The 23,240-nt window shown below is 44.5% G+C and overlaps 1 protein-coding gene across 1 annotated transcript in view; it reads left to right on the top strand.

Annotated features, from left to right (window-relative positions):
• The window catches only part of MUC16 (mucin 16, cell surface associated), a 113,524-nt gene that overhangs the window by 88,443 nt on the left and 1,841 nt on the right, over positions 1–23,240 (top strand). Inside the window, exons 42-57 of the mRNA XM_069590304.1 lie at positions 112–236; positions 331–398; positions 3,549–3,721; positions 5,562–5,597; positions 6,545–6,610; positions 7,753–7,874; positions 7,976–8,043; positions 8,203–8,375; positions 10,496–10,626; positions 11,345–11,412; positions 12,430–12,578; positions 15,366–15,529; positions 16,470–16,537; positions 17,994–18,160; positions 20,578–20,619; positions 20,853–20,932. Coding sequence (XP_069446405.1) covers positions 112–236; positions 331–398; positions 3,549–3,721; positions 5,562–5,597; positions 6,545–6,610; positions 7,753–7,874; positions 7,976–8,043; positions 8,203–8,375; positions 10,496–10,626; positions 11,345–11,412; positions 12,430–12,578; positions 15,366–15,529; positions 16,470–16,537; positions 17,994–18,160; positions 20,578–20,619; positions 20,853–20,932 — 1,700 coding nt within the window. The remainder of the gene's footprint in view (positions 1–111; positions 237–330; positions 399–3,548; positions 3,722–5,561; positions 5,598–6,544; positions 6,611–7,752; positions 7,875–7,975; positions 8,044–8,202; positions 8,376–10,495; positions 10,627–11,344; positions 11,413–12,429; positions 12,579–15,365; positions 15,530–16,469; positions 16,538–17,993; positions 18,161–20,577; positions 20,620–20,852; positions 20,933–23,240) is intronic.

Genomic DNA, 23,240 nt, shown 5'->3' with positions numbered 1-23,240 from the left:
TGACCTTCAGATTGATCAGGCAGAAGACACAGGACCCTTGGAAGCCCCATCTGGGTGGACGCTGGGACCCAAGCTCCCAGTGAGCCTGGACTCTCTTTCTACCTACTGTAGCTGGGGAGGTCAGTGAGGAGCCCTTCACGCTGAACTTCACCATCAACAACCTGCGCTACTCTGCAGACATGGGTCACCCAGGCTCCCACAAGTTCAACATCACAGACACCCTCATGCAGCACCTGGTGAGATGCCAGCTTCCCCCACTCACCCCATTGTGCCCCTCTTGTGGACCAACGCCCACATGTGACCACCAATGGCTCTCTCCTTCCTCTCCAGCTCAGCCCGTTGTTCCAGAGGAGCAGCCTGGGTGCCCGGTATGCGGGCTGCAGGGTCATCTCCCTAAGGTGAGAACACCCCCACCACCCCCGCCGCTGGCACACCGCCTAAGGACGTGGACTCCTGGCTGTGGGAGCTGCCCCCAGAGGCAGCAGGCTATCCTTGGAGGGTCCTATTCTGCATCCGCTTTTTTCACATTACATTATTCATTATTTTTAATTGTGATAACATAATTTTGTTTGTTGTTGTTATCATTGTTTTAGTCCCTAAGTCATGTCCAACTCCTTTGTGATCTCATGGACCATAGCCATCCAGGCTTCTTTGTCCATGGGATTCTCCAGGCAAGACTACTAGAGTGGGTTGCCATTTCCTTCTCCAGGGGATCCTCCCGACCCAGGGATGGAACCCATGTCTCGTGCTTTGGCAGGCAGGTTCTTTACCACTGAGCCACTAGGGAAGCCCAATAACGTAAATAATACAGATGTAAAATTAGCCTTTGTAGCCATCTTTGAGTGTACAATTCAGTGGTACTGATTACATGCACAGTGGTGTGCTAATATCATCACTGTCTACTCCCAAAATTTCTCATCACCCTGAGCAGAAATTCCGTGTCTACTGAGAGTTAATCTCACTTCTCCTGGTCAGTCTGTGAGCTGCTGGTATGGGTGAAGCACTTTCCATTCCTATTTTCATTCAACTGACACTGATGGTACAGCCTCTGAGGCAGGTGGTACTCTGGGTGGCAGGCAGTAGACCTGCCCACATCTAGTCAATAAAACGGATACCTAATAGCAGAATAAATATCTAAGTAAAGTGATTTCAAAGGTAGTGAGAGCGTAAAGTAATAGAAATGGGAGAACAGTTTGCCAGGTGGCTCAGTGGTAAAGAGTCCTCCTGCCAAGCAGGAGACACAGGTTCAATCCCTGGGTTGGAAAGATCCCCTGGAGCAGGAAATGGCAACCCACTCCAGTATTCTTGCCCGGAAAATCCCATGGACAGAGGAGTCTGGCAGGCTGCAATCCATAGGGTCGTGAAGAGTCGGACACAACTAAAGCGACTTAGCACACACGCACACACATGAATTTATACTGTCCTTTCAAGGAAGATGAATGTTTTCTTTCCTTTCTTCCTTTGGTGTGTCATTTTATTTTCATCTTTTCTAGTTTTGTTGAGTTGTAATTGACATATAGCATCGTATTATTAATAGTTTAAAGTGTACAACACAATGACTTGATATGTTTGTATATTGTAAAATAATTATTACCACAATACATTTAGTTAACACCCATCAACACATAATTACATTTTTTTCTTGTCATGGGAACATTTTTGTAGCATGTCTTTCTTTAGCACTAGACACCTAGTTCTTCTCACCATTTGTGGAGGTGTAAATGCCACTGCAGGCATGCATTTAAAAAAAAAAAAGTTTGTTTTTAATTGAAGGATAATTGCTTTACAATATTGCATTGGTTTCTGCCATACATCAACATGAATCAGCCATACATAGGTACACATATACCTATGTCTACATACATAGGTATAGGTATACGTATGTCTACATGCATAGGTATAGGTATATGTATGTATATAGGTATACATATGTCCCTTCTAGGTAGTCACAGGGCACTGGTTTGAGCTCCCTGAGTCATGCAGCAAGCTTCCACCGGCTATCTGGTTTACCTTTGTAATGCGTATGTTTCCACACTACCCTTGCCAGTCACCCCACCCTCTCCTTCCCACCCTGTGCCCACCGGTCTGCTGTCTCTGTCTGCATCTCCATTGCTGCCCTGCAAGTAGGTTCATCAGTACCATCTCTCTCGATTCCACGTATACACGCGTGCATTTTTGAAGTGCTGGTTTTGCAAGAACCTTTTTTAGGGTCTATTGTATCACATTTTGTAGGATTGGTCTCATCAAAGATCAAGGGATTCAGGGGCTAAACAACTCTAAACCCTTCTAATCTCTCCCTACCATGCTGCTGCTGCTGCTGCTAAGTCGCTTCAGTCGTGTCCGACTCTGTGCGACCCCATAGATGGCAGCCCACCAGGCTCTGCCGTCCTTGGGATTCTCCCTAGAGTTCCTATTAAATGAATATCTACCGTATGTCCAATTGATTTTTTAATTGTAAAATACACATCACATGAAACTTTTTAAGTGTATAGTTCAGTCATCGTTGTTTAGTTGATAAGTCATGTCCAACTCTTTTGCGACCCCATGGACTGCAGCCCACCAGGTTCCTTTGCCCATGGGATTTCCTAGGCAGGAATACTGGAGTGGGTTGCCATTTCCTTCTCCAGAGGATCTTCCCAAACCAGGGGTTGAACCTGCATCTCCTGCATTGACAGGTGGATTCGTAACCGCTCAGCCACCAGGGAAGGCCACATAGCTCAGTGGTGTTACGTACATTCACATTGCTGTGCGACCAGGCTCCAGAACTCACAAAACTGAAATTATGCCCATTAAACATTAAACAACAGCGCCTCATTTCCATCTACCCCTAAATGTTGACAACCACCATTCTACTTTCTTTCTCTATGAACTTGACAACTCTGGGTGCCTCATAGAAGTGTACATTATACAGTATTTGTGTGTGTGTGACTGGCTTAATTCATTTAACATAATGTTCTCAATGTCCATCTGTGCTGCAGCCTTTGCCATAATTTCCTTCTTTTTTTTAAGGCCAAATAACATCCCCCTGGATGGATGAACTACATTTTAAAACCCATTCAGCAGTACTTGGGTTTTTACACAGAGCAGGCAGTGTGCTAGGTACAGGGGGGTTCCATATGACAAAAGTGAATTAGGCTGTCCTATTCCCTGACCTTATGGAGGTCACCATCTGGAGGGAAGAGGGACAAATAACATACGCTCACATAGAAGATAACCAGAGTTGTGACTCGACAAGCATGGGATACTGTGGGAACCTGAATGGAACCTGACCCAGTCTGGGAGACTTCTTGGAGGAGGAGGATGAAGTATGTTAGTGGCAACCTGAAGGATGATCAGGAAATTACCTAAGTAAAGAAAGAAGGGGAGAAACTTACAGGCAGAAGTGACTGCATGTGCAAAGATCCTAGGGTGAGAGAGTACGACTAGGTGAAGAAACTAAGAATGGTTCAATAAGGCTGGAACACAGGAAGTGAGGTGTATGTGGTGACCACAGGTAAAGAAGTGCCAAGTGGACTGCATCTCCCAAAGGTCAACCTCTCCTTCCGCAGGTCTGTGAAAAATGGTGCCAAGACACGTGTGAACATCCTCTGCACCTACCGGCGGTCCCCCAGTGGCCCCAGTCTGCTGGCCAAGAAGGTGTTCCATGAGCTGAGCAGACAGACCCACGGCATCACCCGGCTGGGTCCCTATTCTCTGGACAAGGACAGTCTCTACCTCAATGGTGAGTGGTTCTCAGCCCACCTCACCGGGTCCACACCCTAACTCCAGAAGAGTCTCTATTAGCTAATCAGTTCTTCAGGGGAAACCTTGAGACAGACTCTATTATGAATCTTGACTCCACACTGAACTCACACTGCCACCCTGCAAAGCTGGTCCTTGATCAAACCCATTTTAGAGACAAAGAAACCGAGGTTCTGAAAGATTATGTAATTTGCCCAAGTGGGTGTGGCTTGAGAGTGGGAGAGTCAGGGTACAAGACTGTTTTCAGGATCCAACATTGTGCTCCATTCTATGCATTTAACTCATAGAAGAATCTTTCTAGGGACTTCCCTGGCAGTCCAGTGGTTAAGACTCCATGCTTCCAATGCAGAGGGTATGGGTTCCATCCCTGGTCAGGGAACTAAGATCCCACATGCTGAGGGGCATGGCCACAAAAAAAAAATCTTTCTAGGGGAGACTTAGGGAAAGAATAGCTCATATCTGTCTCCTTTCCCCCACTTCTCACTTTCTTTTTTAATATACCATGCTTAAATAAGGTCAATTCCAGGAATACAAAGATGGTCCAGCATATACAAATCAATCAATGTAATGCAATATACCAACAAAGGAAGGATAAAAATCACATGATCAATTCGTGATCATAGATACAGAAAAGGCACTCAACAAAATTCAATGCCCATTTACAACTGAAGTGCCCCCATCAAAGGTGGTACAGAGGGAACACATCTCAACACAACAAACCCATCTATGACTAACCCATAGCCAACATCACACTCAATGGTGAAGAGCTGAAAGCCCTTCCCCCAATACCAGAAACAAGGCAAGGATGCCCACTCTCACCACCTGTACCCAACATAGCATTGGAATTCCTGGCCACAGCAATCAGACAAGAAAAAGAAACAGAGGACACACGAACCAGCAAGGAAGAAGCAAAACCATCACTACTCACAAATGACATGGCATCTAATTCTAAATTCTACATCATTTTTGGGTAATTTTTTTTAAGTCATTGACCTCCTTTATTTCTTCCTTTTATTTAGTGGTTTAAACATCATTATCTTATTTAAATGTGTAACTGAAATGATTAAAAATTTTGCTTATTTTTTTATATATACATATGCCCACTTTTTGAAAAATTCTTCTCCCATATAGACCATTCCAGAGTATTGAGTAGAATTTCCTGTGTCCCACTCCTCACTTTTGACCAGGATGGGCCTCTCTCTTGGATGGGGCCTCTAGCCAGGAAGGAAGGCAGGCACTCTGAACATCTAGGAGATCCAAGCTTCAGACACACTGGGAATGAGCGTCAAATGCAGAAAGAAACAGCATTTGAAAGGGTGACCCTTAAGGGGTCCCTGACGGTCAGTGCACAGCTGTGATGAAGTTGACTGAAATTATACTCTGGTTCCCTTGTCTGTCCCCCACCTGGGAACAGAGTTTGACAGCTCACACTTTCTTATCATCATTGCCCCATCAGGTAGGCAGGGAGACATCCTGGTCCTTTATGATGCCCATTTTATTCTTTTCTTTTTGGCTGTCTGGTGCAGTATGTGGGATCTTGGTTCCCCAACCAGGAATCAAACCAGCACCCCCTGCATTGGAAGCATGGAGTCTTACTCATTGGACTACCAGGGAAGTCCCACAATTAATTTCTAATCCAAAGGTCAGGAAAGCTTTAATCATGGAGATGACATGTGAGTCTGATCCTAGACGATGCATAGATACTCACCTGATACAGAAGGAATGGCATCCAGAAAGGAACCCCACGTGGACAAAGGCAGGGAGGGCTATCTGGGCTTGTTCCTCCACCTCCCCTTAACGTGCGGCTCTTTTGCATCCAGGTTATAATGAACGTGGTCCAGAGGAGCCTCCTACAAGTAGGTATCTTTTCATCCACTGTCCATTTCAGCCTCCAGTGGTCTTGAGCCTAACTTTTCTTTTCACTGACAAAGGGAGCTTGCCTCAGACTCAGGTTGCGTCTCTTGGATCTGGACAAAGTGTCAGTGGGAGAAAGGATGATGAGTCCTTGGTCTCTTTTTGGGACCCGCAGCCATGGTATTGGCTTTCCGAATTTTCCACACCCTTCTGGGTTGGAGGAAGAAATTTGAACGAGCATTCCCTACAGTAATAAGGGTTGAGGTCATATAATGACCTTGTAGTCTCTGCCTCCTGATAACAAAATCTTTTATAGGAGAGGCAGAAGGGGTCATAATGTCAAAGTGCAAGCTCTAGTGGCTACTCAGAAGTTTGGCCATATTTGTCCATTCACACTTGTAATGATCACTTGACCTGTCTTTTCACCAATCCTTCCTCTATCCTCCCAGTTATACCTGCTCTCGGACCTCTTCCTCCCTTCCCCCTTCCCTCCCTTTCTTCCTTCCATCCATCCACCCATCTATCCACTCATCCATCCAACCGTCCTCCTGCCTATACACCGGTTTTTCCTTCTTTCCTTCTTCACCTCCATCTATCTCTCAACTTCTCTTCCTTGTGTTTATCCTTCTCTCCTCTTTGATCCTCCTTTTGTCCATTCTTCTTTTGATCCATCCAGGTATCCCATCCATCTGTCCATATTTCTGCCCTTCCATCTGTCTGTCCTCTTTGTTCAGTCTCTCTCTCGTTTACCCACTCTCTTGGGTTCATTTCACTCACGGGTTTGTTCCTCCCTCTACTTACACAATGATTCCTTTGCTCTCACTCATTAATGGTAGACCTATGAATGGTTGTCCTTGGACAACCACTTATACAGCCCAGGTGAGCCTGGGGGGCTTCTCCAGGTCTGGGGATGGGCTGTGTTCCTCCCTTATACCTCCCCTTTCCACAGCTCCTGCACCAGCTACCACGTTCCTTCCTACTTCACCATCACCTGTGCAACCGGAATCCACCACAGGTATCGGAGGCCCCTTTTCCTTCCCAAGAGAAGCTCTCCAGCCCCACACATCCACCAGCCAATTGTAACATAGAATCTGGGAGGCCAGGGTGTACAGTTCTGGCTTTAGGGCCATCACGCTTATCTCAAAGATTATACCAACAATTCAATCTGATGTTGGCCCTCATGGAGCCCCCACTCTTGTGAGACTAACAGACTATTAAAATGTATGTCTTGGGGAAAGGCCCCTGGCACCATTTAGAAGGGAAAGGCTTTCTGGAGAAACTTCCATATGACCTGAGTCTTTAAGTAAAAGTAAGAGCTATCCAGGCAAATAGGGAATGAGAATTTTCCTGGCTGGTGGGATTCCATGAGCAAAAATGTCAGTGGTCAAAAACAGCATAGCGTATGGGGAGAACTGGGAGGAATTTGGTTTGCATGAAGTTTAAAGCTTAAGCTGGAGTAGATGTATCCCTTAGTTGCCCAGTCACATCTGACTCTTTGTGACCCCATGGACTGTAGCCCACCAGGCCCCTCAGTCCATGGACTTCTCCAAGCAAGAATACTGGAGTGGGTAGGTATCCCTTCTCCAGGGGTTATTCCAGACTCAAGGACTGAACCTGGATTTCCTGCATTTCAGGCAGATTCTTTACTGTCTGAGCCACCAGGGAAGCCCTGGTGTAGATGAAGCAAATGGACACATTAAGCTCAAAGGTTGGCAAGAACCAGATTAAGAAGGACTTTGAGTGCCAGATCAAAAAAGTTGAACGTATGCTGAAGGCCATAGGGAGCCACATGTGGTCCTAGAACAGTGATGACAAGAGTCAGGTTTTTATTTAAGAAAATTTCTTCTAGTGTTCAGTGTAGAGAACATCCTTTAGTAAGGGCATCCAGTGAGGCTGCTGGGGTGTCAGTCCAGGTCAGAGAAGATAAGACCTGAGCTGCGACAGGCGTGGAGAGAGGGGATGTACGGAGGAACTGTTCTGCAAGCACAGCTGGTATTAACTGGAGATGAGGGAGGAGGAGCTGAACAGATAACACTGGTTTTGACTTGGTGGGTGGTAGTGCTACTGGAAGACAACCAAATACAAAGAATATGGAACTCTGATGTGGTTCCAGGTCGGCTCTCAGTGATAACCATCTATCCCCCTCTCTTATTGCAGCTATGGGATACAAGCTGAAGACCCTCACACTTAACTTCACCATCTCCAACCTTCCATACTCATCAGACATGAGCAATGGCTCCGCGATGTTCAACTCCACCAAGATGATCCTACATCACCTGGTGAGATGCTGGTCCCAGCAACCACTGGTGGGATCACTCCCATGTATCCTCTGCCCCAGTGCCTGTCTTTTCTGCTCATCATCTTTCTCCTACCTCCCCAGCTTGGATCCTTGTTCCAGAAGAGCAGCTTGGGCCCCTTCTACTCAGGTTGCAGACTGATCTCCCTCAAGTAAGACCTTTTCCTGAGTATTTGCCAGTAAAGACCACTTTTGGTGTCCACCCCTCTCTCAGTCTTCCCACTGACCTCTCACTTGCTTCTCCCTCTTCTGGGCCCCACACCCAGAGGTTTCAAGACCTCTTTCTTGAGTTCCCACCTCCCTCTCCCTAGACCTGAGAAGGATGGTGCAGCCACCAGCGTGTATGTCATCTGCACCTACCACCCTGACCCCATGGGCCACAGGCTGAACATAGAGCAGCTTTACTGGGAGCTGAGCCAACTGACCCATGGTGTCACCCAGCTGGGCTTCTACACTCTGGTCAAGGACAGCCTCTTCATCAATGGTGAGTGTTTATGCTGAGCTTGGATTAACAGGGATCACTACTTGTCCCTGTTCTATTTTATTTCCTCTTGAACAAGTCAGCCCAAGTTCTATCTGGGGAGCACCTTCCAAACCTCCATGGGATTGGTCTTCCTTATTAGTTCAGGAAAATAGCATGAAATTCTTTGACGAAATGAATGTCAATGAATTTTCATTCAAAACCAAAATGTCTAACCCATGGGATTTCTTGGGACTGAAGTTCAATGCAAGGTTCTTCCATGGCAGTGGTTCTTACCTGGGGGTGATTTCTGCCCCACTGAGAGATACTCAGCAGTGTCTGGAAACATTTTTGATTACTACAGTAGGGGAGGGTGCTCCTGGCATCTAGTGGATAAAGGCCAAGAATGTAACCAATATCTTTCAATGCACAGCAGACCCTCACCACCAAGAATTATATAGCCTCAAACTTCAGTAGTTCTGAGGATGAGAAACCCTGCTGAACATGGTCCCATTGCTCCTAACTGAGCACCAGACCAACAGTTATCACATGCATGCGTGCTCAGTTGCATCAGTCGTGTCCGACTCTTTGCAACCCCATGGACTGCAGCCCGCCAGGCTCCTCTGTCCATGGGATTCTCCCGGCAAGAATACTGGAGTGGCTTGCCATGCCTTCCTCCAGGGGATCTTCCAGACCCAGGGATCAAACCCAGGGCTCTTATGCATTGGCAGGCGGGTTCTTTGACTAGCACCACCTTAGAAGCCCAACACTTATCACACTTCACAGCAATTAATTAATGGTCCAACTCTACAGAATTAGTGTTTGTTTAACATGGCACTGGATCCTGTTCTTAATATGTCGATACACTGTAATACACAATGAATCAGTGAACAAACGAAAGTTGAGTATCTCAGTCCTAATATTTGGGGATCCATTGCAATTCACATTCTTTCATTCAACAAACTCATATGTGTGACCATTCTGTACCAAACCATATTCTGGGCATGGAGATAGAATACACAAGTTTTATTCCTGAAAAAGTCATAATCAAGGGAATTAAAGATTACTTAGGGACACAAGTAAGGTAAGTCAGAAAGACAAAGGCAAATACCATATGATATAACTTATATGTGAAATCTAAAATAGGACACAAATGAAGCTATGTATGAAACAGAAAAAGACTCACTCGCAGGGAACAGACTTATGGTTGCCAAGCAGGAGGGGAATGGGGGAGAGATCCAGTGGGAGTTTGGTTGGCAGATGCAAACTATTGTATATAGAATGGGTAAATGACAAGGTCCTAGTTTATACCACAGGGAACCAAATTCAATATCCTGGGATAAACCATAATGGAAAAGAATGTGGAAGATAAATATATAACTGAATTACTGTGCTGTACAGTAGAAATTGGGCTTCCCTGGTGGCTCAGCAGTAAAGACTCTGCCTGCAATGCGGGAGACCTGGGTTCGAAGATCCTCTGGAGGAAGGCATGGCAACCCAGTATTCTTGCCTGGAGAATCCCATGGACAGAGGAGCCTGGTGGGCTATAGTTCCCAGGGTCGCAAAAAGTCAGACACAATTGAGGCAACTGAGCACGCACGCATGCATAGTAGAAGTTAACACAATATTGTAAATCAACTATACTTCAATATAATAAACTTTTAAAAATACTACTTGGGGACACAGAAAAGGCAGAGACACTATTATTAACAGGGTGCCATGGGAGTGCACGGGCAGGGCAAGTCAAAGAGTGCTTCCTGGAGGAGGAGATTATGTGCCTGAAACTATACTAGGCATTGGACATGACAAGAACAAGACAGATGAGGGCCTGCTCTTATTGAGCTCCATCTCAGTGGGCTCCTGAAGTAGGAATAGGAGTTTTCCTGGAAAAGAGGAAGGTGGAAGAGCATTCCAGGAAGTAGGAACTGCATAAGCTCAAGCAGAAAAGCTCAGCTCAGGAGATTTCTTATAAAATTCCAATTTTCCTCCTCTATGGGGTGACTTTCCATTCATGAGCCCCTAAAGTCTCCAACATATGGACCTGATTTAGATTATGATGGTAGGTAGGGTGTCCCCTGGGCCACCATGTCTCTATGCTAAAAGCCAAGTCTTTGTCTGTCTTTTCTTCCTCTCTGTGGCTCCAGGCTATGCACCCCAGAGTTTATCTCTCCAGAGGGAATACCAACTAAATTTCCACATCATCAACTGGAATCTCAGCAACCCAGACCCCACATCATCAGAGTACATCGCCCTGCTGTGGGACATCAGTGACAAGGTGGAGGTCTTTCTCACCCCTCAGATCCCTCCTGACCCTGAGTGCCCCTCTTATTCCTCAGTCTGACATGCATCTATTTTTCTAAGCTGTTCCCCTTCCATTTTTATTATTATTATATTTTATTTTTGGTTGTGCTAGGTCTTCATTGCTGCACTCGGGCTTTCTCTAGTTGCGGCCATCGGGGTTTACTCCTTGTCATGGTGCGTGGGCTTTACATTGCGGCGGCTTCTCTCGTTGTGGAGCACAGGCCCTCGGTGTACAGGCTTCAGTAGTTGTGGCTCCTGGGCTCCAGAGCATGGGTTCAGTAGTCGTGGCATAGTCTTAGCTGCTCTGAAGAATGTGGAATCTTCCCTAACCAAGGATCGAATCCATATCCCTTACATTGGCAGGTGAATTCTTATCCACTGAACCACCAGAGAAGTCCTGCCCTGCATCTGTTAAGTGATTGTTTCAACTCTTCCCTTTACCTACACGTTCTAGGTTATTTCAGATTCCGGAGTTGGTACCCTAGCTGCCTCCCCACTTTTCAGATGGGAAAATTGAGGCTCAGAAAAGGGAACATTGTGCCTAAGGGCGCACAGTGGAGTTAAGGGCAGAACCAGGATCAGAACTCAGGTCTCCCTTGCTTCAAGACCTATGTTTGTTCCTCTGGCTCCAGTGGCCCCCTCCAGCCCCAAGAGACCTCCCTCTCACCCAGCCTCCCTCCCCTTTATTCTAGGTCACCAAACTCTACAGAAGCAGCCAGCTACAAGACGTATTCCTCTCCTGCCTGGTCACCAACTTGACGTAAGTTGAGGAGACTGAAAGCATTGGCTGAGATGGCAGCTCAGGGCTCTGAGCACTGGCTGGCACACCCTTGGACTGGAAGTCATTGACATGGTGCCCATTCTTCCCCACATCCCTGACAACTTACCATCTCCTTCCATCTCCTTCCTTAGGTCTTTGGGGTACAGGAAAAGGGTTACCCTCATGGACCCACCATCTCCCTGCACCCACCTCCTTCTTGGGAAATACAACTTCTAGCTAATAGTAATCTAATAATATTTATCATGGCCAGGCTTCCTGTTGAGTACTTTCATGCATGATCATCTCATTTCATTTGCTTAACATTCTCACATGAGAGATACAATATATACATCCCCCATGTTCACATGGGAAAACTGAGGCATAGAGGTTGGGTTTGAACCCACATCTCTGAAGGATGAGTAGAGGCCTAGGATATCTATACCACAGAGAGGGAGGTTTATGGGACATGCTGCTGACTTTGAAAGGTAATCATTTAAGTTCTTTTGTCTTTAACATGGGGATAATTATAAAAATAGGCTTCCCTGGGGGCTCAGTGGTAAAGAATCCACCTGCCAATGCAAGAGACTTGGGTTTGATCTCTGGGTCAGGAAGAGCCCCTGGAGAAGGACATGGCAACCCACTCCAGTATTCTTGCCTGGAATATCCCACAGAGGAGCCTATTGGGCTGCAGTCCATGGGGTCACAAAGAGCTGGACAGGACTTAGTGACTAAACAACAGATTATAATTATAGCTTCTACCAGACTGATAGGGAAGGACTGTGGAAGTCACTTCTTAGAGGTCCACGATAGACATTCTTTATTGTTACTGTCATTGCTTCTCTTCTTAACTTCTAGAAGCTTTTCCCTTTTTGCTCAGGGTCTCCTCTCTTGCCTGGAGCAAGAAGGCAGTCAGATACTGCGGTGCTTACCCTTAAGTCTTTACCTCTACAAAGCAGGAACTCAGGACACACTGCTGGTGTTGGGTGCTGGCTGAGATCCCATGGTCTCTGTTCCCAGGTTGGATCCCATATCGGTCACCATCAAGGCCCAGTTCTCCTCCAGAGTGGACTCCAGCATGGTGAAGCAAGTATTTCTAGACAAGACCCTGAACGCCTCATCCCACTGGCTGGGTGCCACCTATCAGCTGACGGATGTGCACGTGACAGGTGGGACATAGAGTGGGGGATATGGGGGGATATGCCCCCCCATAGAGTGAGGGACATAGAGTGCTGGAAAAGGTGTTTTTAAAAATTCTTTTGTTGTCATTCAGTCACTAAGTCATGTCCAACTGACTTTTTTATGACCCCATAAACGGCAGCATGCCAGGCTTCCCTATCCTTCACCATCTCCTGGAGTTTGCTCAAACTCACGTCCATTGAGTCAGTGATGCCATCCAACCATCTCATCCTCTGTTGCCCCCTTCTCCTCTTGCCCTCAGTCTTTCCCAGCATCAGGGTCTCTTCCAATGAGTTGGCTCTTCGCATCAGGTGGCCAAAGTATTGGAGCTTCAGCTTCAGCATCAGTTCTTCCAGTGAATATTCCGGGTTGATTTCCTTTAAGGTTGACTGGTTTGATTTCCTTGCTGTCCAGGGGACTCTCAAGAGTCTTCTCCAGCACCACAGTTCAAAAGCATCAATTCTTTGGTGCTCAGCCTTCTTTATGGTCCAATTCTTCCATCTGTATATGGCTACTGTATATTCTTAGTCTTTTTAAAAATTTTATTTCTTTTTGGCTGCGCTGGGTCTTCATTGCTGAGTGGTCTTTCTCTAGTTGCAGCGAGCAGGGGCTACTGTCTAGTGGCAGTGTGCAGGCTTCTCATTGTGGTCGCTTCTCTTGTTGTGAAGCACATGATCTAGGCACTTGGACTTCAGTAGTTGTAGCTGTCAGGCTCCAGAGCATGGGCTCAGTAGTTGTGATGTGTACATGGGCTTAGTTGCCCCACAGCATGTGGGATCTTTCCAGACCAGGGGGTCCCTGCATCAGCAGGCAGAATCTTAACCACTGGACCATGAGGGAAGTCCAAAAGATGGTATTGTGAAGGATAGGGCTTCTGGGTATGAGCAACATGGATAGAGGGTGCAGAGGAAAAAGGAGAGGCTTTCTGGAAGCCCATGCTGATGACTCATGGCAATGTCATCCAACAGGAGACAGGAAGAGAAAATCCAGCAATTGCAACCAACAGAATGATTATTTTACATGTCAGTTTTTCTAACCCAAAATGGGAAGGATCCTGGGTTTCCTTCTTAGGCTGCGGTTATGAGTCATACATCGGTTGATTCATTTATTTAGTCATTAAATGTATATGCCATGAAAATAAATAGGCACTGATGGTACATTGTGATTGCTGCTATGACAGGAATTTTGAAAGTCTGTGGGAATTCCAAAGAAGGATTATACCGCTCTCTCTTGGAAAGTTTTCTAGAGTAAGTGATGAAGAAACAGATCTGAAGGAGAATAGGACTTAGGTGAAGGGAAGAGATAGGGAGTTGAGCCACATGTGTCTGTAACCTACAAGATAGAGCATGTCATTGAAGGAGGATATAAGGAGTTTGGTGTGGCTGGAGCATACACCTTAACATAAGATGGGTGACAGCTGTGGCTAAAGATGTGGGCAGAGACTTTCCTGAGCACTGGAATGGTTTGGGGAGGAACATGGCACACTCATGGCACACTCAGAGTTCTACTTTAGAAAGCTCATCCTCTGGTGATTGCCGTCTACCAGGACAATGAGTGGGGAGAGGTAGAAAGACACATTAGGGACCTAGATCAGCAAAGATGATGGATGCCCACTGGAATGGTCAACATCTGCCAGCTGCTCCAGAGAAAACTCCTCTTCCCCACAACCTAGTGAACTCTCACACTGCTTAGTGGACAGCTGGACAGGCAGACAGACAAATGGATTCAAGGTGGACAGATGGTCTTCAGTAGCCAATTTTTAAAAACTTTTCCTTGAAGTGCAGGTGATTTACAATGTTGTGTTACCCTCTTCAATGCAGTAAAACAATTCAGTTATACATATATATATGGGCTTTCCAGGTGGCTCAGTGATAAAGAATCTGCCTGCCAGTGCAGGAGACATGGCTTTGATCCCTAGGTTAAGAAGACCCTGGAGAAGAAAATGAAAACCCACTCCAATATTCCTGCCTGGGAAATCCCATGGACAGAGGAGCCTGGAAAGGCTGCAGTCCATGGTGTCGCAAAAGAGTCGGACATGGCATAGTGATTAAACAACAAGAGCATACATACATATGTATTTTCCTTTTTCATATTCTTTTCCATTAGAGTCTGTCACAGACAACTGAATATATTAATAGTTCCCTGTGGTATACAGTAGGACCTGTGGTTTATCCATTTATATATAATAGCTTGCCTCTGCTAATCCCAAACTCCCATTCCCTCCCTCCTCTGTCTCCTTCCCCCGTGGCACCTACTAGTCTGTTTTCTATGTCTGTGAGTCTGGTTTTGTTTAATAGATATGTTGATTTATATCATATTTTAGATTCTGCATACAAGTACTATTGTATGGTATTTGTCTTTCTTTTTCTGATTTATTTCACTTAGTATGATAATCTCTATGTCCATCCATGTTGCTGCAAATGTATTATTTCATTCCTTTTTTATTGTAGCCTACTTTTTGTGGGGAGGGCTGCCCTGGGTCTTCTTCATTGCACACACAGGCTTTCTCTAGTTGCAACATACTGGCTTCTCTTTTGCATCAAGTGGGCTTAGTTGCCCCACGGTATGTGAGATCTTAGTTCCCAGACTAGGGGTCAAATCCCCATCCCCTGCATTGCAAGGCAGATCTTTAACCACTGGGGGTCCAGAGAAGTTCCTGTAAACCACTTTTAAAAACCCAGCTCAGTCCACAGTGCCAGGAATAAGTAGACTGACTCTAATGAATTCTTTGTTGAAAACTTCCCCTGATGGGAACTTTCACTTTCCTTTTATTCTAGAAGTGGAGCCATCAATTCATCTATCAACAGACCAATCAACGATCAGTCCCAATTTCCAGGAAGTCCAGCTAAATTTCACTGTCACCAACCTATTCTATTCTCAGGACATGAAGCAGCCAGACACTCCCAAATACCAGAGAAACAAGAGAAATATTGAAGATGCGGTAAGAATGGGCTTCTGTGCCCACTCTGTTCCTCTGCAGAGACTGACCTATGGACACTGAAGAGTCAGAGGGTGACCTTTGTTTTTAGTGCGCACAGTTACATTTTTTTTTTCAGTTTAGCATCTGGACATTTCTAAATTTTATTTATTTTTTATTATTATTTTATTTTGGTGGTGCTGGGTCTTCGTTGCAGCACACAGACATCTGGAGTTGTGGCACATGGGCTCCAGAGTGCACGGGCTCAGTGGCTGCAGCCTGTGGGCTTTGTTGCCGTGCAGCATATGGGATCTTAGTTCCCCATCCAGGGATCAAAACTGTCTGCATTGGAAGGCAGTTCTTAACCACTGGACCACCAGGGGAAGTCCCCTGGACATTTTTTTTTAATTGAAGTATAGTTGATTTACAATACTGGGTTAGTTCCAGATGTACAACATAGCAATTCATATATATATATATATATATATATATGTATATATATATATCCTTCTTCAGATTATCTTCAATTGTAGGTTATTATAAAATATTATGTATAGTTCCCTGTGCTATGCAGTAGATCTTTGTTGGTTATCCAGAAGATGACTTCTTTTTTTAATAGTTCATGAATAGTTGCATTTTACAAATGAAGAGACAACCATTGAAGGGTTCAATTACTAGCCCAAGTAATATCCTGGAACAGGACATGCTTTGGTGTACATACCTGGGCTGGTTTTTCTTTTCTGTCTTGTTTTCTTGGTTGCACTGTACAGCACGCAGGGTCTTCGTTCCCTGCCCAGGGATGGAACCCATGCCCTCTGCAGTGGGAGCAGGGATTCTTTACCATTTGACCGACAGAAAAATAAATAAATAAATAAATGAGGCAGTGTACTCATTGGCTAATTGGCATTCTCCAGTGCCACAGAGTCATGGATTCTGACCTAAGAAATGTTGCCCTACCTTTCAGCTCAACCAGCTCTTCCGAAACAGCAGCATCAAGACTCATTTTTCTGACTGTGAAGTTTCAGCATTCAGGTGAGTTCCAGCTCAGTTCTCACTTTGGAGACTCGCACTGTCCTTTAGAAGTGTCCCCACTGCTGTAGTCTTTCAGTTCCTAGCTGTTATGGAAGGGAGCCCTAGGAACATAGAGCTGTTACCTAAACACTGGGGCTTCCCTGGTGGCTCAGTGGTCAAGAATCTGCCTACCAACGCAGGAGCTGTAGGAGACACCCGTTCGATCTCTGGAGGAGGAAATGGCAACCCACTCTGGTATTCTTGCCTGGGAAATCCCATGGGCAGAGGAGCATGGCGGGCTACAGTCCATGGTGTTGCAGAGTTGGACATAACTGAGCAACTAATGCTTTCAGTTTTCTGCCGTATAACAATGCAAATCAGTCATAATTATACCTATATTCACCTCCCTCTTAAGAACACTGTTCTAATGAAAGAGATCAGTCACAAAAGACCACACAGCATGTGATTCTATTTACATACATGTCATATAAATGGAATGCCTATTGTCCAGAAGAGTAAATCCCCAGAGGGAGAAAGGAAATTGTTTGCTAAGGGATGGGAGTGAGGGAAGAATGAGGAGGACCCATGCTAATGAGTCAACTGGTTCTAACCTTACGGTTGTCACAGTTACTGAGTCCTTTGTGAGAGTGGAATGAGAACTGTGCAAGCTATAATGCCATAACGTTGACTCCATTTACCAAGATACAAACATTTTTTTTCTTACCTGAATCCTGCTTGGCTTGTTGCCAGCCTTTGGTTCATTTCCAGACTTCTGGAAAAGTTGATTTTGGCCATGTTTACCAGTATTCTCACTGTTTTTACAGATTTTCAGGAGTCCTTACTCTAGCATTTCAAAATGTTCTCATTGTGCTTATTTCTTTATAAATTAATCCAATTAAATAAAATGAGACATTTAGTTTCTCACTTAACACTAGTCATGTTTCTTTTTGAGGCAAATTTGATTTCTTTCTTTCTGGTTTGCTTTCATAATGTGCAGATTAACCCTTTTTTTTAGTATTTATTATTTGACTGTCCATGGAATTCTCCAGGCAAGAATACTGGAGTGGGTTGCCATTCCCTTCTCCAGGGGATCTTCCCAACCCAGGGGTTGAACCTGGGTCTCCCACATTGCAGGCAGATTCTTCACCGTCTGAGCCACCGCCGCGTCTTACTTGCAGCATGCAGAATCTGTTTTAGTTGTGGTATGTAGACTCTGAGTTGTGGCATATGGGATCTGATTCCCTGACCCGGGATCGAACTCAGGCCCCCTGCATTGGGAGCACAGAGTCTTAGCCACTGGACCACCAGGGAAGTCCCATAGTAGCCATATTTTAAGTGCTCGGTAACAAGGGGCAAATAATGACTGCACTGGATCCTGCAGACACAAATGTTTACATCATTGCAGAAAGTTCTCCTGGACAGGGCCAGCAGAGAACCTAGAATTGGGGTAGAACTCCAGGTACTGATATCCTTCCAGGTCCGTCCCTCCAAGCAACCACACTGGGGTTAACGCTCAGTGTAACTTCGCATTTTTGGCTCGGAGTCTGAACCGAGTTGTCATCTATGAGGAATTCCTGCGTCTGACCAAGAATGGCACTCAGCTGCAGAATTTCACCCTGGACAGGAACAGTCTCCTTGTGGATGGTAAGACTCCCTGATCATTGGGGCAGGAGTGAGGGCTTCCAACTTCCTCACATGGGGGCTTTCCTGGGAGTCTGGAGACCTGAGGATGAGTCAGCATTGAACTTTCCCAGGCTGGCAGAGGTGGCACAGTCTCCCAGACTTTACCCATCACTGAGGGAGACGAAATGATACCCAGTGGGACACAGGAGACACTCGCCATCTCTCCTAGACAGCATAATGCAGTAGAAATTTCTTAATGATGGAAATGTCCTATATCTGTATACATCACATGAGACTCCTGAGTATATTTGAAGTATGATTATTGTGACTGAGGACTTCCCTGATAGCTCAGTTGGTAAAGAATCTGCCTGCAACACAGAAGACCCCATTTGATTCCCGGGTCAGGAAGATCTGCTGGAGAAGGGGTAGGGTAGACTACCTACTCCAGGATTCTTGAACTTCCCTGGTGGCTCAGCTGGTAAAGAGTCCACCCGCAATGCAGGGGACCTGGGTTCAATCCCTGGGTTGGGAAGATCCCTTGGAAAAGGAAAAGGCTACCTCCTCCCATATTCTGGCCTGGAGAATTCCATGGACTATATACGCCATGGACTCACAAAGAGTCAGACACGACTGAGCAACTTTCACTTTCACTTATTGTGCCTGGCTTTTATGGTTACTGAATTTTAATAGTACAGAGTACCAGATTTTTTTAAAACTTTACTTCATTAAAATTAATTTTAATTTAAAATGGTACTTGTTGCTGCTTATATCAGCAGCACATCTTAAGAATTTGTCTGGGGAGGAGAGATGGGAAGGAAGATCCAAGAGGGAGGGGGCCATATACATATATTTATGGTTGATTTATTTCATTGTGAGGCAGACACTAGTACAACATTGTAAAGCAGTTTTACTCCAATTAAAAAGAATACTTCAATTAAAATCAGAAATGAATAAAATTAAAGAGAAAAAAGATTTTTGGCTAGGGAGAGGTTGTACAAGCAAGGGGGGCCTACAACCTTCCCCTAGTCAGTGCCAATCACTTCTCATATAGTTTATGTTGCAGTTGGAAATAACAAGAATAGGAAGTTGAAAACAATGAATTATTTGATGTGAACCAATCCACACTTAAGGAATGGTAATCAGAAGGCTTCCTAGAGGAAATTACAGTCTAGGTGAATCCTGGAAAATAAGCATTTTTAAAAAAAATTCAGTAAAGGGAAAAGGGAGTGAATGTGTTCACAGGCAGAGGGCTTTTGAGCAGGAATTTATAAATTTAGAGAGATCCCATGGTCTTGTCAACTCCTATGACCCATTCTCCCCTCCACTAGCATAAGATAGTTCAGTCCATCACCAGTCATCCATCCATTCCCAGAGGTATGATTTGAAATATCACACTATTGTAGTGTGATTGTGGCTTTGTTATTATGTAGTAAGTATCCTCATTTTCCAGTGATGCAAACTAAAATGGGGTGAAACATTATGTCCACATGACTTTAATATTTCAGTAGAATTATGGAGAAGGCAATGGCACCCCACTCCAGTACTCTTGCCTGGAAAATCCCATGGACAGAGGAGCCTGGTGTGCTGCAGTCCATGGGGTCGCTGAGAGTTGGACACGACTCAGTGACTTCACTTTCACTTTTCACTTTCATGCATGGAGAAGGAAATGGCAACCCACTCCAGTGTTCTTGCCTGGAGAATCCCAGGGACAGCGGAGCCTGGTGGGCTGCCGCCTATGGGGTCGAACAGAGTCGGACACGACTGAAGCTACTTAGCAGCAGCAGCAGCAGCATGAGATGAAACAAGTGTGGCAAGTGTTAATAAGTTATACATACATGCATGCTTATTAAGTCATTTCAGTCATGTCCAACTCTGCCACTCTGTGGATTATAGCCCACCAGGCTCCTCTGTCAGTGGGATTCTCCAGGCAAGAGTGGGTTGTCCTATCCCTCTCCAGGGGATCTTTCTGATGCAGGAATCGAACCCCCATCACTTCCATCTCCTGCATTGGCAGGCAGGTTCTTTACACTAGCGTCACCTGGGAAGCCAAATACCTATCCACTAGGCATGATATTGTTTGGTAGCTTAGTGGTAAAGAATCTGTCTGCCAGTGGAAGAGACTCAGGTTCAATCCCTGGGTGGGGAAGATCCCCTGGAGAAGGAAATGGCAACCCACTCCAGTATTCTTGCCTAGAAAATCCCACGGACTGTAGCCCGCCATAGGAGCCTGGTGGGCTACAGTCCATAGTGTCACAAAGAGTCAGACACGACTTAGTGACTAAACAACAAATATTATTGTTTTAACTGGGTGACATAAATATTGTTACTTCTAGATGATGGATGTTTATGACGTGGTTCTATTTGTCTGCATATTTGAAAAGTTTTATTTAAAAAAGTAAAACACACTCACATGTATTCTCCATTTCATTCACTTTCAGGGTATTCTCCCAACAGAAATGATGTCGTGACTGAGAATTCTGGTAAGCTTCAAAGATGCTGTAGCCCAGGGTGGAGAGGGAATATTCTGGTTCTCTGCCTCATTGAAAAGAGCCACATACCCAGGGCACTGGATGATGATGAAAGTTGGTCAACCCAAGACTGGGACTTGGGCACAGTCAGGGTCAGTGGGCAGGGGGGCGGGGGAAGGGCTTGGGGAAGCAGGGTCCCTGGAGGAATGATAGATGGTGTCTCACACAAGGACTTGTCTCCCCAGACCTCCCCTTCTGGGCCATCATCCTCATCTGCCTGGCAGGACTCCTGGTGCTCATCATGGGCCTGATTGGCTTTTTCCTGGTAAGCAAGGAGGTCTTGTCATCTTACTATCAGGTTGTAAGAGCTTTTTATATATTATAAGGACATGTCCTCTGCAGGGATGTGTTTTGCAGATATTTTCTCCTAGTCTGTGAGGGGTTTGCCTTTTCCTTTTCTTAACAACATTTGTCACTGGGGAAATGTAAATGAAAGTTATAAATGAGATACCATTATGCATGAGAAGGGTTAAAATCAAAATGATGATAAAAAATGTCGGTGAAGATATGAAGCAACTGGAACTCTCCTACAGTGCTGGTGAAAAATAGCTTGGGTGCATCTTTAAAAGTTACATTGGGTGCTCTGGTGACCTAAATGGGAAAGTGAAAGTGTTAGTTGCTTCAGTCGTGTCCCACTCTTTGTGATCCCATAGACTGTAGCCCTGCCCAGCTCCTCTGTCCATGGAATTCTCCAGGCAAGAATACTGGAGTGGGTTGCCATTCCCTTCTCCACTAAATGGGAAGGCAATCTAAAAGAGAGTGGATATATGCATACATGTAGTTGATTCACTTTGCTGCATGCCTGAAACTAACATAGCACTGTAGAGCAATTACAATAAAAATAAGTAAATGTCACATTGGGGTTAGTAGTCACACAGTGTTACATATAGAATGGATAAAAAACAAAATCCTACTGTTTAACACAGGGAACTATATCCAGTATCCTGGGATAAACCATAATATAAAAAAGAATATTTTTAAAGTATAAATATATATACTGTAAATCAACTATACTTCAATTAAAAATAAATTTTCAAAGTTACATATATCTGTGCAACCATTCCCTCCTAGGAATTTGTCTAAGAGAAATTAAAACACATATCTATACAAAGACTTGTACACAAATGTTCATAATAATATTTGCGCTAGTCAAAAACTGAAAAAAAACCAAGAAGTCCATCAACAGGTGAATGGGTAAACAATGTGTGATATATTCACACAATTCAAAACTATTTAGCAATAATACTGGATTATTAACATATACAGTGACAAATCTCAAAATAATTTGAATTTCAATGTGCTGAATGAAAGAAGTTAGATGAAAAAGAATACTTATTGTACGATTCCATTTATAAACAAACTCTGGAAAATACTAATTAATCTCTGAGGATAGAAATCAGATCAGTGGTTGTCTGGGAATAAGAATGTGTTTGTAAACAGCAGGGGAGGAAGAATTACAAAAGAACATGAGGGAAACTGGGGGAATAATGAGCATTCCTTATTTTGATCACAGGGATGGTTCAATAAGTTTAAAATCCATACTTATCAAATCATTCACTTTAAATGTATGCAGTTTACCTACAAATTGGATCCTTCTCAGGGCCTCCATTATCTTATATATCCCACTCTAGTAACATTGTTTGTTCTCCAAAGGTTTCAAATAGGCATTTTTTCATTCTGTCTAAGTTTTCTAGCTATCTTTATAAGAAATTTAGTCCAAATTACTTGATGATGTATTACTAGAAGTTGAAGTCTATATAATCTTTACAATAATAGAAAATATTGAATAATATACTTTTTCATAATAATGTAAGAGCTTACATGATTTTGTTCAAAAGCTAAAATATTTAGCATTTGTATTTTCTTTAGTAAAGTGAGTTGATTTAAAAAGTAATGCTGCAGGACTTTTCCTGGTGGTCCAGTGGTTAAGAATCTGCCTGCCAATGCAGGGGACATGGGTCCAACCCCTGGTCAGGGAAGATCCTACACGTTGCAGGGCAACTAAGCCCATGTACCACAACTACTCAGTCTGTGCTCTAGAGCTCAAGAGCTTCAACGAGAAGCCATTGCAATGAGAAGCACACGCACTGCAATTAGAGAGCAGCCTTAACTCCCACTCAGTGCAACTAGAGAAATCCCATGCAAAGCAACAAAGACCAAGCACAGCCATAAATAAATAATTTTTTAAGGTACTGTCACATATTACTAAGTGATCAGAATATGAAAAAAGGTACAGGAAAATTTTAAAGACAGTATTAATATTACTAAAACTGATTGATAAAATAACTAATATATAGGCAACCAGTATTTATTAACAATTATGGTCCAACAGGGGCTTCCCTTGTAGCTCAGTCAGTAAAGAATCTGCCCACAATGCAGGAGACCAAGAGGTTCGATCCCTGGGTCAGGAAGATCCCCTGGAGAAGGAAATGGCAACCCACTCCAGTATTCTTGCCTGGAGACCACCACGGACTGAGCAGTCTGGCAGGCTACAGTCTATGGGGTCAAAAGACTTAGCAGCTAGACCACCATGATCTAATAATTTTAAATGTATATATATAACTTGGAATATA

This window comes from Ovis canadensis, chromosome 5, assembly GCF_042477335.2.
Source record: "Ovis canadensis isolate MfBH-ARS-UI-01 breed Bighorn chromosome 5, ARS-UI_OviCan_v2, whole genome shotgun sequence".
Classification (NCBI taxonomy): domain Eukaryota; kingdom Metazoa; phylum Chordata; class Mammalia; order Artiodactyla; family Bovidae; genus Ovis; species Ovis canadensis.
The sequence above is the reverse complement of the archived record's forward strand: the minus strand, read 5'-3'. Positions and strand labels throughout refer to the sequence as shown.